Here is a 14,316-nt window from a genome sequence, read left to right as displayed (position 1 = left end):
ATAATGCAACCAGTGCCTCCTCGTTGCCAACCCAAATCTCCCTGACAGAACACGCCTTGAACTCACCTAATGATGCCTTCTAAAGTCAAATTTACAACTCAATGGAATCCACAGCACATGATTTAAGAAAAGGAATGCGTAAACCTACTGAAATGTTACTAACGACCATCCTAATAACATGGGACAGCTAGTCAACTTGTACTACTACTCACCTAGCTACACAATATATGACTCTGTACACGAGCAATTTTCTTTTGTTTTCTTAATTTTACCACTGTCTATCTATCTATGGAGGTACAAACAAAGCATTCATTCATCCATCACTGGGAGCTTGACAAGCGAGTCCTGCTTCCATGAAATCTACTCCATCAATCACATGAATTTCATAGCTAGTGGTTGCTTGAAGCTGCTAGAGCTGAAAAAACCTGCTTCATTTGATGTTGATGCTACCGTATTCTTATTCGGAGAGGTGCCATTGCCGGAGTGGATTCTAATCCCTCAAGGGGATATCCCCTCGTATACCTTTTTCTTCTAAATTCGATGCAAATAGTTGTGAAAAAATCTGAAAAAAATTGACAATGTAGAGTATAATGATACCTACTAGTCCACCAAAATTCATGTTCAAATTCGATCTACACATCGAGAAACAAAAAAGACAAATTTAGATATAAACAGTACGCTACTATTCATACGCTGAATTTGTCTTTTTTTATATCTCGACGTGTGAGTTGAGTTTGGACTTAAGATTTTGTGAAGTTGTATATATGTGTTGTATGAATGTTGTCAAATTTTTCATAACCATTTAGATGGTTTTTGAGCAAACGAGGGAACATCCCCTCGAAGGATTAGAATAGTTTCCCGTGCCATTGCCTATGACCAGCTTGGAAGAACCAGGATGCTGCTGGTCGGTTTCAGTTTCATTGTCGATTTCTTCTCTTGGCCTGGTGGTGATTCGCCCCCTGCGACATACGGTGATAACCGATTCGCTGGTGAATTCCAGTGTGAAGAGGGGTTCCACGCCGACCAGATGAGCAACCTCAGGTGAGAGCTTTGGTACTTCTTGCAGCCGTGGAGAAGGGTGAAGGAAGCCAAGGGGGAATTCTTTGTCCCTGTCTTCTGTAGAAGAGCTTCCACTGCTAGATGACGCTGAGCAGCTTCCACTGCTAGATGATTCTGAGCAGCTGGAAGCATGGGTTAGTGACACATTAAGCTCATCCTTAGTTAGATCCCAGAGAAGCAGCTGGGCATCCTAGTTGCATGCAAAAAAAAAAAGAAGGCAGAGTGTTAGTGTTGGTATTAGTCTTGCGGGGGGAAAAAGTAGCGAAAAACAATATGTTCAATCAAAGGGGAGAAAGGAACAGAAAGAGCATTGAGCAGCATGTTTTTAGTGACAGGTGTAGCAAACTTGCTACTGAGAATTGAAGTTAGTGAAGCATCATGCATCATGTTGGCTCATGAATAATTTAGTCAAGTGAGAAAAGCATGAATCGTTAAAACATGGCCAGTGTTAATAAATGCAAAGTCTCCTAAAGAAACCAACAAGCAACCAATGGAACAACAGATATTGTTATAATTTTGAATTGTTATGGCAATCACAAGTTTAGAAAAATAAACATCTTTATTAATGATCAACTAATTGTTAAAACAAACCATAGTAATTTCAATTGTCAATTTACGACTGTGAATTTATAAACCTTTTTGTTTTATATAAAATTCTCGGTACCTGACCAATAGAAGCGAAGCGATACATGATATTGGTATTTTCTTTTGTTTCATCTGATTTTGGTGAAGCGAAGGAATATATGGGATCTTCTTCTGCTTCATCCGATTTTGGTGAAGCGAAGCGATGCATGCTATTTTGTTTTCTTTCATACGGTTTTGGTGGGGACCAGTACGAATCAAATGCAACTGCGCTAACCTGACCAACAAAGATAATTTAGCCTCAAAGTTTAGGTTTAATGGGAAGCATCAACATGCTACTAAGAGAAAAGGGGCAAATGTAATGATAATATTACCCATGACTTATGCCCCTCTCCCCATGCAACCATCTTTCTGTCATGCATGCTCCACACTTGCACAAGATCATCTTCACCGCCTGATAATAGATATTTACCATCCGTGCTGAAATATGGAGAGCATAATCAAATATCACCTTCCAGGTTCTATAGAGATAAGTATTAAAGGTATGATGATAGCATGCCTAAACTAGCCCATTCACCAAAAAAGAAAAACTCAGATGATGGCTAGAGGGTTTTGAAAACTCTACATTCTACAGTGAGCCATGACAGCATGCAAAATATAACAGGTGAAACACTATGAATAATTATTGACCCAAAGCAAATATGGTTTATGTGATCGACAGATTACCAACAGGGTTACAAAAGGAACTGATGAAAGTGTGTAAAAATAGATATATAAACTATTATATCATGTTTTCATTAACGACATACTTAAAATTTCGACGAAATATTTGATTTCTGGATTCAAAATATATAGGTGAGACAAAATAAGTGTCTTATGCCAGTGCAACAATAGATGCGTTGGCATTACCTCCAAGAGCAACACAATAGAGCCCCAAAATAACTTTTCCCACCAAATATTAGTTGCTCCTTTGCAAAGTCAAACACTCGTAAATAACCTGGATATGATTGAACAACGTTAGTACAATGTTGCTATGAACGCGGGGAACCTTTCATTTGCAAAAATCTTGAATATTGGGTTTTTGGACAGAAATTACCGTCTCGTCCAATGGTTGCCAAGTAAGTTCCATCTGGCGAAAAGGAAATGGCATTGATTGCACCTTGACAGATGTGCCATCTTGCAACTGGATTGCTCTGGAGTGCAATTGCAAATCACAAAATCAATCATAACAGCAATTGTTTCAAAGCTTCATCTTCAAGAACATCTCAAAAGTGTTCCTTGAATCCCAACAATAGCTAATTTTCAGGTTGATAGATGTTGGTTCTAACATGGCCTTTGGTATACTGAGGATTTGCCTCCAACACACACCAATCACACAAAAAAGATGCACTTGTTTCATTCCATCACACTGTTTCACTGAAATCTGGCATTGGGACATCGTTTCAAAAATAAAAAAGAAAAAGAAAATCTGGTCTTGGGACCCATGTCTCAAAGTGCAAATATTTGGAGTGACAAATAATTGATATGTTAGGATCAGAGCATTACTCGAAAATTGTATACAACTATCCTATAAGCCTAAATTTATGACTAGCATAGCCCGCAAATTATTAAATCAACACATGTTATGTCTATAGGGTAACATTGCATCAAATTCAGCAGTGGAGTTCATCTGAAACATTTTTTTCCCTTCTGAACAGAGGATGTCCTAGCATGTATTTCACTTGTCACCTCATATTGAACCATCTCATTTGACATTGATAATTCAACAAAATGAATTTTCAGTAAAATATATAGAGTGTCAGTGACATGTAAATGCATATTTTTAGTAGAAATATATAAAGATACTTAAGATACCTTACTAGACTTTGCATATGAAATCTTCATCTCACTTTGATCCTCTACAGTTGGAAATGTCCAATCAGTATTTACATCCTTGGACTGGTCATGTAAAAGAAAATTAATCAGTTCAAACTCTACTTAATTAAGTATGATACTTAGCAATAACATTCTAGAATAAGTTTTGGGCTTGGGCTTACTTTGTCATACACAAACAAATTTCCATCAGCATTGCTGACAACAAAAAATCCTTCATGCCCAGGTACCCATGCAACACCAGTACACCGGCTGCAATACAAGCTTATCCAAAATCAAACAGAACCGCAGTTTAATAACAAAATACAAAGATACACAACCATAGAAGCCACACAATTATCATTTATCCGTTTTTATGGTTAAGTTTTGCAAGCACTTCAAACACATGCCTGTTGGTGTTGAAGAAGTGTTGAAGTGCAATGGGCTCAGGACCAGGTTCCTTCAACTGCTGCCTCAATGACATTGAATAGACTACACAAATGAACAAAAAATATATAAAAAAAACCCTTATTGATAGACATGATTCAATACCAAGAGCAAAGAACTCCAAATCCGAGAACACCCAACAGACCTTCTCCTGACAAGAACCCAACGATAAGGTCATGTCCATCCTTGGCCTCCGAGTCAAATGCATGACAAAGTGGTTTCATATCACTGAAGCAAATGCGCTTTACCGGACGACGCTGATTGGATTAACAATTCGATCAGACAAACTAAACCTCGGAATATAATACTTGTATAAGGAAGCAAGGGGATACCGAGAACATACATAGTTGAGATCTCTGATGAACAGTGAGTCGGCAATGTTGAAGATGATGTAGGTGCCCCTGTCATCATCATAGTTCACCAAAGCTCGCGATTGACCGGCATGGCAGCTCCCCGAGGCAGACCGGCCACCGACACCATTGCTCCCCACAAAGCTGAGTGGACGGGTTCCAGTCCCAGCACCGAGCAACCGAGCGGCTACGGATCGCATCCCACTCGTACAGCTTGGTATTGATGGTGTGGACGGCATCTCCTTCAGATATGCCACCGTCATCTGCAATGCATGCCACCAACAGAACAAATCCAACTATGAAAAACAATGGCGCATTGGATTGTTTGCACTTGAATTACTAAGCCTAGGATTGCCCCTTGATTAATATAATACAAATAAGCGCAATTAGCCAAAGCAGGATCATGAGGAGGATTAAAATGCAGATAATCCAGATAATCCTTGATTCCTCATTGCATTAGAATCATCAACTAGAACCCCCATCCACCACGAATTCATAACGAATGGAGGTTCCATGGATGGTGCATCGCGACGCAACATAGGGCCAAAAACAACAATCCCAACTTCACCGTAGGCATCAAAATAATTAAAAACAATCTCCTAGGTCGTTTGCAAACAAACTGCAACTATTGCAACTCAAAATTAATCCGCAGCAAACTGGATGGTTCGGAGCCAAAAAAAAAAGGACCCGGAATCACACCGCATTGTACACCGAAAGCAAGGGCAGAGCGAAAAATCTCAGATCAATCTAACCCCAATCGATTCACCAATCACCACGCTATCGGATTGATCGATAGAGCAGCGAAGGAGGAGGGGGGCAACGAGAGGGATTACCTTCACCTTCGAGCCGATCGAGGTGATGCTCCGGTGGAGAGGATTCGACGAGACCAACCACCGCCGCAGCCGTCGCTGATGAAATCGAAAAAGATGGCGAAGAAAAGGCGGCGAGGCGAGGCGAGGGCGCGAGAGTTGTTATTATCGCGCACGCCGAGAAGCAAGCGGAATCTGCCTTTGGATCGTCCTCCACCGTCCGATCGTGTTTGCACCGACGGTCCAGATCGAGCTCCATCGACCTCGCTGGCATTGGACCCCACTTGTCAGTAGTAGCACTGACTCTTCGTTACCTTCTCGTGCTCGCGTTCTCCTCTCCTCTCCAGATCTGCGACCACCACCACGGTACCACCCACCTCCCATCTCCCCCATCTCCGGCGATCGCCGGCGGCGAGATGGACCTCCTCGTGGCGCAGATCACGGCCGACCTGAGGTCGTCGGACGCGCTGCGGCAGTCGTCGGCGCTGCTGCAGGCGCTGCAGCAGTGCGCGGCGGGGCGGGACGTGTCCGCGGTGGCGCGCACCGTGGCGACCGAGATCCTGGCGGCGCCGTCGTCGGCGGTATGCAAGCGCCTCGCGCTCGACCTCCTCCGCGCTCTCCCGCTGCCCCCCGACCTCCTCGACCCGCTGCTGCTCTCCTCCCTCGCCTCCGACCTCTCCTTCCCGGACCCGGACGTCGCCGCCTCGTCCATCGCCTCGTTCCCCTCGCTCCCTTCCCACCTCCTCCCGTCGCTCCTCTCCTCGGCCCACGCCGACATCGCCGCCGCGCTCTCCTCCCCCGCCGAGTCGCTCCGCCTCGCGGCGGTGACCTCGCTCTCCTCGCTCCTCCCGCGGGACGACCTCGCGCTCATGTGCTCCTCCAACCCGTCGCTCATGGCGCACGCCACCACGTGGTGGGGACGCCTGGCGGAGCTCGCGCTGGACTCCGCCGACGCCGTGGCCGCCGCGGCGTTTGAGGCGCTGGCTAGGCTCTTCCAGGAGCTGGACGCGCGCCGCATGAGCCGGCTTGCCGGGGACAAGCTTGTCGACGGCGAGGGCGCGCTCGCCGTGCGTGCTCAGTGGGCGGCGGATGCCATCAATTTCATCTGGTCAAGGCGCAACATGCTCATTGCCCGGTCCATGGTGATGCCCGTAGAGAGATTCCGGGTCACCGTGTACCCTCTTGTGCACGCAGCGAAAATGGTCGCTTCTGGCGCGGTGAACACGCTGCGGCGGATTGCCAAGCCAGGGGACACTACTATTGCCGATAGCGTGGAATCGAGCGCAGAGAAGTTGGTTGGGGTGTCAGACATCGTCTCACACTTGCTGCCTTTCCTTAGCTCTCTGGATCCGCCGCTGGTGTTCGAGGTGGGGATCAATATGCTGGCACTTGCAGATGTACCTGGAGGTAAGCCGGAGTGGGCTTCGGCTGCCACTACTGCAATTCTTACACTATGGGACCGGCAAGAGTTCTCATCGATGAGGGAGACGATTGTTAGGGCTGTTGTGACCAATCTCCATTTGTTGGATCTCGGAATGCAGGTGCTGACCTTACATCATCTTACTTTAGCCTAGCGAATTTGATGATTATGTTTAGCTATTTTCTATCATATATTCACTAATTGTTCTTTTAGCCCAAAACCAACTTTATGATTAAGGATCCTTGGAGTCGGTACCCTGGTTCTTAGGGCCTGTTTGGTACAGCTCAACTCCTAAATATAACTCCAGGAGTTGAGTCTGGAGTGGAGTTGTGGAGCTGCTTAAACCCAGCTCCACAACTCTAGTACATTTTGTGAGAGAGCTCCACCCAACTCCACTCCCAGTTTTGGTGGAGCTGAAACTGTTTGGCTGAGCTCCAGCTCCAGGAGGGGTGGAGTTGGAGCTGTAGCTGTGTCAAACAGGCCCTTAGTTCTACTATCATTGACTGGTAGTAGTTACTAATGGTCTAAGCTGGAATTCTCTAATGTTGAAATTCAAGTTGATCCCTTGCTATTGTCTGATCCATGCTTGAAAACATAAACTTTTCAAATATGGCTATTAATTAGTTCTATCAGTTTCTTCCCTTCTGTGCATGCCTTCTGAAGAATATGTGAGTGTCATAATGTTAATTTATTCCAAGATCAATTTACAAAAGCATGTTTTATGACACAGGTGTCTCTGTTCAAAAGACTTCTTCAGATGGTGAGAAACTTGAGAGCCGAATCAGATCGTATGCATGCATTGGCATGTATTTGTCGGACTGCTCTTTGTGTTGATCTTTTTGCAAAGGAGAGTGTTCGAAGAGGTCAGAAGCCTGTTCCAGGAACAGATGTGATCTCTCTTTTTGAGGATGTAAGGGCGAAGGACGACCTAAACAGCATTACAAGCAAAAGCTTGTTCAGGGAAGAGCTGGTTGCTTCCCTGGTTGAAAGTTGTTTCCAGCTATCGCTTCCACTACCTGAGCAGAATAATTCTGGCACAGAGAGCAGAGTTATAGGAGCATTAGCCTATGGAACTGGTTATGGTGCATTGAATTGGACAGAACCTGCTTTGGATGTGGTAGAAGTTTGCAGGCCTTGTGTTCTCTGGGATTGTAATGGGCGCACCTATGCAATTGATTGCTATCTGAAGTTACTTGTTCGGCTTTGTCATATATATGATACTAGGGGTGGTGTAAAGACAATTAAGGCTGGTGCATCCCAAGATCAGATTCTAAATGAGACAAGACTTAGAAATTTACAGCTGCAGCTTATCAGGGATCTTCGTGAGGTTGTGGTCGTTGTTTTTTATCTTAAATATTTAAAGCACGAACATAATAGCGTATTTTATTTTGGTGCAATTCTACATTGTTCTGTACTATTCTATGCTCCATTCATCAATCAAATAAATACTAGTATGTCACAATTTCTATTCTATATTATTTTCCATGCGAACATTTATTAGGTGTTACTTTAACATGTCTCGTGTATCTAACTCCTGTAAAAACTTATGCATTAAAATCAACCTCTTCTATAAGTCTTGTATCTTATTTAGAAAATCAGAAAAGCATCTGCTTGTCAATGCTTTAACAGTGTATATGTGCTCTTGCTCTATGTTATTTTACACAGCCATTTAAAAGATGCCCTCCAAGTTGGAACTGGTTAATAAAAGAACAATAGCGATGTAGTTTCTCTATTTACTTTTTGACGCTTTTAAAGTACAGGTTACTCTGCCAAATTGTTAAATCTTAATTTCTTTTCAGGTCCATACCCCAAGAATATCATCACGGTTGATATGGGCGATTTCTGAACACTTCGATCTTGAAGGTCTGGATCCTCTCTTAGCTGATGACCCAGAGGATCCACTGAATATTATCATATCTAACATGCACAAGATTTTATTCAACACCGAATCCTCTACCACTACATCGAATAGGATACAAGATATGCAGTCTGTCCTCATATGTGCCCAACGTTTGGGAACAAGAAATGCAAGAGCTGGCCAGCTCCTCAGTAAAGAATTGGAAGAATATAGAGCAAGTACTTCAGCTGATTTTGTCACCAAACATCAGTCACGTTATGTCTTGCAGATAATAAAATATGTGACAAGCCATCCAGATAACAGGTGAGTGTATTTTGGAACTTGAGTAACAAATTCTCCGCGGAGGTTGAAGTGTTCACATAGATAAAGAACGAAAATATTATACCTGAAAGAAAGTTGTCTACTAGAACATGCATTATGAAATAAATATAATAATTGTCTACTTTTCTGATATGTCATTCAGGTGGGTGGGCGTAGGTGATGCCACAGGGGATTATCCATTTAGCCACCACAAACTCACCGTCCAGTTTTCAGAGGCGTCTGCTGCTCAAGACAGGAAATTGGAGGGGTTAGTACATAAAGCTATTCTGGAGCTCTGGAGGCCAAGTCCCACACAGTTGAGTCTGCTACAGACAAAAGGGATTGGTACTTTGCATAAAGAGCTCCCAAAAGCGTATACTTTGACCGGCAGCAGTGATCCATGCTATATTGAAGCGTATCATTTGGCAGATCCAACTGATGGCAGAATCACACTGCATCTAAAGGTAAGGCCTGATGGACTTCTTTTCTCTATTTGATTTCATACTTTTTATTGAATTAATGTTTCTGTCATGGTCACTGTTAAATGCTGGTTCTGTCATGATAATTTCTGAACTTAAAATACACTAATATTTGACCCCAGCATGGCAATAGTTTTTTTTTGTTGTAAATTTGTTGTGGTTTTCTGCCAACCGTACAACTGTTTTTTTATTATCCAAGTTATGGAGTGGCGTTCTTATGCTTATGCAAGCAGACATACTACTGGAAGTCTGCCAATATATTCTAATTTGTGGGGACATGTTAGAACACTTATCCATCTTGGTAGATTACTGGATTGGTTTGAAGTTAAAATAACTGCATATATTGCTTGCTCTAAGATCTGTTATTGCTTGTTTATTATTACCATGTTTTTTGACTAGTTTGTGTTGTTGCAGATCTTGAATTTGACTGAGCCGGAGCTCAACAGGGTTGATATCCGAGTTGGACTCTCTGGAGCACTGTATTACATGGATGGATTTTCCCGCACCGTTCGACACCTCCGTAATCTTGTTTCCCAGGTGCTTCTATGGATCCAATTGTACCTATTTTTCTATTGTTCTTTCTATGAACTTGACTTTCAATGACCCAGCAATAATTTGAAATAGTACTAATATAACACTATTGTCAAGACTGCAACATCAACCAGAATTGGAGCAAACAAACTCTACGATTATAGTTTTGCTTATGACTAAATGGTTTGACTATAGTTTAAACTGATGTTTTCTTTCCCTAGTAATCTTTTCAGTTTTGTTTTGTCCAGAACTTAAATACCGCTAGTGATCTTTTCAGTTTAGTTTTGACCAGAACTTAAATATTACTTCATCCAGTATAGTAAATAATCTGACCAGCCTGTTGATAGTTCAATATTCTATAACGCACACTTACAGAACATTCAGCTTAACTTCGGACTATGAAATCCACCATTGCGCTGCTGTTTAAACTTTTAATTTATTCTTCTCTTCTGTTTATTAGTGCATTGCTGCATTAGAATCAAATGCCTGAAATAACCAGCAAATGCACTAAAATCTCTATTTGGCAAACTTTTTATACTTTTGGAAGTAACAGACTACTCCTGAAACCCTTTCTTTTGGAGCCATAACAGCAAAATCTTTTGGAGTTAATATATAGGATCATACTACTAGTAGGTACCTGTAAATCAGTACATCAAGCCCGCTCTGGCCTTGATGGCTTGTTTGGAAATTTGAGGGAAGAGGATTGGGAGTTTAGATGAGGGAATTGATGGTGAGATCAACATGTTAATTTGATTTTTAATCCCAAATATTTTTCCCATTCCTCTAAACTCCCAATCCCTCCTAAAATCTCCCATCAACCTTGAGATTTTTAGGTTGTATACCTTGTTCCAGGATAGCATTGTCAACAACATACAAACATGCGATAATTGGCAGACTAAAAGGGTGATGGTAGAATAATTTTAACATTGGATTATAGATCAACTAATTCAAAATTTAATCTATTTTATGTGTAAAAATGCCTTTTTAATTCTGCAGGATCCAGTCCAAAGTAGTGTAACTGTCGGAGTTTCACATTTTGAGAGATGCTCCCTCTGGGTTCAAGTCTTGTACTACCCATTTGATGGAAGTGTAGGATCTACTGATTATGAAGGAGATTATGAAGAGAGCTCACAAATGACGAGGCAAAAGCGCGCATTTCGGGCAGAGCTTGGGGAGCCAGTTGTTTTGCGCTGCCAGCCATACAAGATCCCTCTTGCTGAACTTCTCTTGCCATATGAATGCTCTCCAGTTGAGTATTTCCGGTTATGGCCAAGTTTGCCAGCCATGGTGGAGTGCACTGGCACATACACATATGAAGGCAGTGGTTTCAAGGCCACTGCTGCTCAGCAGTATGATAGCTCTCCTTTCCTCAGTGGGTTGAAGTCGATTTCTTCAAAGCCTTTCCATCAAGTTTGCTCTCATTTCATCAGAACAGTAGCTGGGTTCCAGGTAAGCATTGGATAATCTGTTACACTGTTGCCTTGAATCTTTCCTTACAGAATTACCATGGCTATTGGACTATAACAAATGAATCTTCTACAGTTATGCTACGCTGCGAAGACTTGGTTTGGTGGATTTGTGGGCATGATGATCTTTGGTGCAAGCGAGGTCAGCCGGAACGTTGATCTGGGCGACGAAACAACCACAATGATCTGCAAATTCGTAGTGCGTGCATCCGATGAATCGATCACAAGAGAGATCGAATCAGACCTCCAGGGCTGGATGGACGATATCACCGATGGCGCCGTGGAATACATGCCCGAGGATGAGGTGAAGAGCGCGGCCGCTGAGCGGCTGAAGATCTCCATGGAGAGAATAGCCCTGCTCAAGGCAGCCAAACCGAAGGTGCCGCCTGCGAAAACAAAGGAAGAAGAGGAAGAGGAGAAGAAGCAAAACGAGGACCTGGATGAATTCGGGAACCCCAAGGGCCCCTCGACGCTTTCAAAGCTCACGGCGGAGGAAGCTGAGCACCGTGCCCTCCAGGCGGCCGTTCTGCAGGAGTGGCATCAGCTGTGCAAGGAGAAAGCCATGAAAGCACAGTGAGGTTCTGTTTTTTTTTTCCTTTTTTTTTGGCATGCGGCACATGTACAATTTTGTATCTGTTTCTCATTTTTTGCCCCCAATTTGTGTATGTATTACATGTGTGTCCCTTTTACCCCCATTTTGTGTATGTATGTATTATCAGTATTATCCTGCTGATTTCACTTACTGGTGACTAGTGAGGTGGTGATGACGCAGGAACTGAACAATGAGTAGAATGATATGCCCATCTTGTCAACACGCTCCCGTATCTTTCCTGCCATCTTGTGGTGTCCTGCACAAGGAGATGCCGGCAAGCGAGCTCCTTGATTGGCAGCAAACGGAAAGTATTTTTAATGGGAATGCAACCAAGATCCAATTAAGCAAGGAACCCCAAGCTTATCAACCCATTCAGATTGGGTACAACTAAAGATTGCACAAGCTGAATGCCTGAATACCAGACTTGAAGGAAGTTTGTGCAAAATATGACTTCTTCAAGCAGAGCACCGCTTTTTATTACCTTCCCAGAAGCTAGCTGATTTGTCCACAAGTTTCAATTATGCCAAAAGGGTCCTGTGACCGAATTTAAGCTGTGGAGCAATTAAAAGTAGAAGGCCGTAGGGTTGAAATTCTTGTTGAATAGAAAAAAACAAGAGAAACAGTTGCTTGTAGCTAGCCCAGAAGATCTATTTCTAAAAGGGGATATTGTGTACATGTTCTTAACTATTTGTAATTTCGTCGTGGTGTAGTGTGAAACGTATGTACTAGTATATTCTTTTTCCTATCCTCACAATTTTGTATCAGTTTCTCATTCTTACTCCAATTTTATGTATGCATTACACATGTATCTGTCCTTTTAACTTACCCATATATATTTTCTGTGCGTCACCTGCATGCTGATTATATTATTTCACTCTCATTGTGTGTTGGTGCTGGAAAATGGGGTTCTGGGGAGGGTTCACCGTCAAGATTTCAGAACTGGAGAATCCAACTGTGGTGATGATAGTGGAACAGAACAAATGACTCAATCACTACTATGCTTTCCCTCTCTATTGGTGCAGCGTTTATTTAGCAGTACTCCCTATTCAAATTTTTTTTGCAAATATAAAAAACGAAAAGTTGTGCTTAAAGTACTGTAGATAATAAAGTAAGTCACAAATAAAATAAATAATAATTTCAAAATTTTTTGAATAAGACGAATGGTCAAACATTACAAGCAAAAACTCAAAATCCCTTATATTATGGGACGTAGGGAGTAATATATTGATGTATAATCTTTTTGCGCATTCGTGAAAAATCAGTACTATGCTACACCTTCCTCGATCGTCTCTGTTTGATCATGCATGGGATCGATCCACTGCCCTCTACTCATCTATCATTCATGAGTAAAAATGTCCAAGTAATTAATCATATCGATGCTCTTTGATTAGGATTTTGCATGTGTCTAGGCTAGCTAAACTAATCCAATTGAGATCCGCAGTACTGCCTACTGGCATGTGGGCCAGAGGGACTGTGGGGCCCACATGTCAGTGAGTAGTACTGCAGACCCGCATCCAAACTAATCATGCATGGTTATCAAACTCAACTCTAGTTGAGGTAAAGATCAGGTGTTGCTAGCAGGAGTAGTAATTGTAATTGCTTCAAGAAAAAGAAAAGAGCTTAGGGGTGTTTACATCCATGGTGTAAAATTTTGGCGTGTCACATCGGATATACGGACACACATTTAAAGTATTAAACGTAGACTAATAACAAAACAAATTACAGATTCCGCCTGTAAACTATGAGACGAATTTATTAAGCTTAATTAATCCATCATTAGTAAATGTTTACTGTAGCTACACATTATCAAATCATGGCGCAATAAGGCTTAAAAGATTCGTCTCATAATTTACACGCAATCTGTGTAATTAGTTATTTTCTCATTTATATTTAATACACCATGTATATATATCCAAACATTCGATGTGACATGGTGAAAAATTTTATCCGGGGATCTAAACTCACCCTGCTATTAGCATCACATGACCATTGACCAGTACCTGTCAAGTGTGTAGTTTTTCGATCCTTATAGCTAGTGGTACTGACACGGCAGACAACTGCTGAGCCTTTTCGACATATGCAAATGCAAAACACATGCATGACCATTCATTCATTCCCCTGCTATGCATGCTAGCTAAGCTAATATAAGCAGTTCATATCAGCAGCTTTAATTTAAGCCTTGGCTGCACGCAGTCTCTCGGACGTCCATTCTACCGATCAACGACCCAGATTCACGGCTACATAATGGACGGCGTTTTGTTCAACTAGCTCCCTCGTCTTAAAATATAACAACGTATTATTACACTATACTTCCTCCGTTTCACAATGTAAGTCATTCTAGCATTTTTCATATTCATATTCATGTTAATGAATCTATATAAATATATATGTCTAGATACATTAACATCAATATAAAGGTAGGAAATACTAGAATGACTTACATTGTGAAACGGAGGGAGTATGTGATATAACTAGTGCTATGAGTCTGTTCTGATTCAGTATAGATTCGTAGCACTAAGATATACTTCCTCCGTCACAAAAAATAAGCAATTTTAGTTATAAATCTAGGCAA

The 14,316-nt window shown here is 42.1% G+C and overlaps 2 protein-coding genes across 2 annotated transcripts; one reads left to right on the top strand and one right to left on the bottom strand.

Annotated features, from left to right (window-relative positions):
- Positions 1 to 567: 567 nt before the first annotated feature.
- Positions 568 to 5,234, bottom strand: LOC4349922 (uncharacterized). The gene is made up of 11 exons (XM_015761130.3): positions 5,123 to 5,234; positions 4,283 to 4,552; positions 4,085 to 4,196; positions 3,903 to 3,984; positions 3,678 to 3,765; positions 3,496 to 3,579; positions 2,738 to 2,834; positions 2,551 to 2,638; positions 2,016 to 2,121; positions 1,724 to 1,918; positions 568 to 1,249 (listed from the first exon to the last, which is right to left on the bottom strand). Exons 2-11 carry the CDS (start codon positions 4,550 to 4,552, stop codon positions 803 to 805), a joined length of 1,569 nt encoding a protein of 522 aa, XP_015616616.1. The 5' UTR covers positions 5,123 to 5,234; the 3' UTR covers positions 568 to 802.
- A 184-nt stretch (positions 5,235 to 5,418) lies between these two features.
- LOC4349921 (protein TPLATE) lies at positions 5,419 to 11,964 on the top strand. The gene is made up of 7 exons (XM_015761778.3): positions 5,419 to 6,639; positions 7,249 to 7,845; positions 8,318 to 8,679; positions 8,840 to 9,140; positions 9,570 to 9,692; positions 10,683 to 11,135; positions 11,229 to 11,964. Exons 1-7 carry the CDS (start codon positions 5,515 to 5,517, stop codon positions 11,727 to 11,729), a joined length of 3,462 nt encoding a protein of 1,153 aa, XP_015617264.1. The 5' UTR covers positions 5,419 to 5,514; the 3' UTR covers positions 11,730 to 11,964.
- Positions 11,965 to 14,316: the final 2,352 nt, after the last annotated feature.

The sequence above is a fragment of the Oryza sativa genome, chromosome 11 (assembly GCF_034140825.1).
Source record: "Oryza sativa Japonica Group chromosome 11, ASM3414082v1".
Taxonomy (NCBI): Eukaryota; Viridiplantae; Streptophyta; class Magnoliopsida; order Poales; family Poaceae; genus Oryza; species Oryza sativa.
Note: the sequence above shows the minus strand (reverse complement) of the source record. Positions and strands in the feature narration are given on the sequence as shown.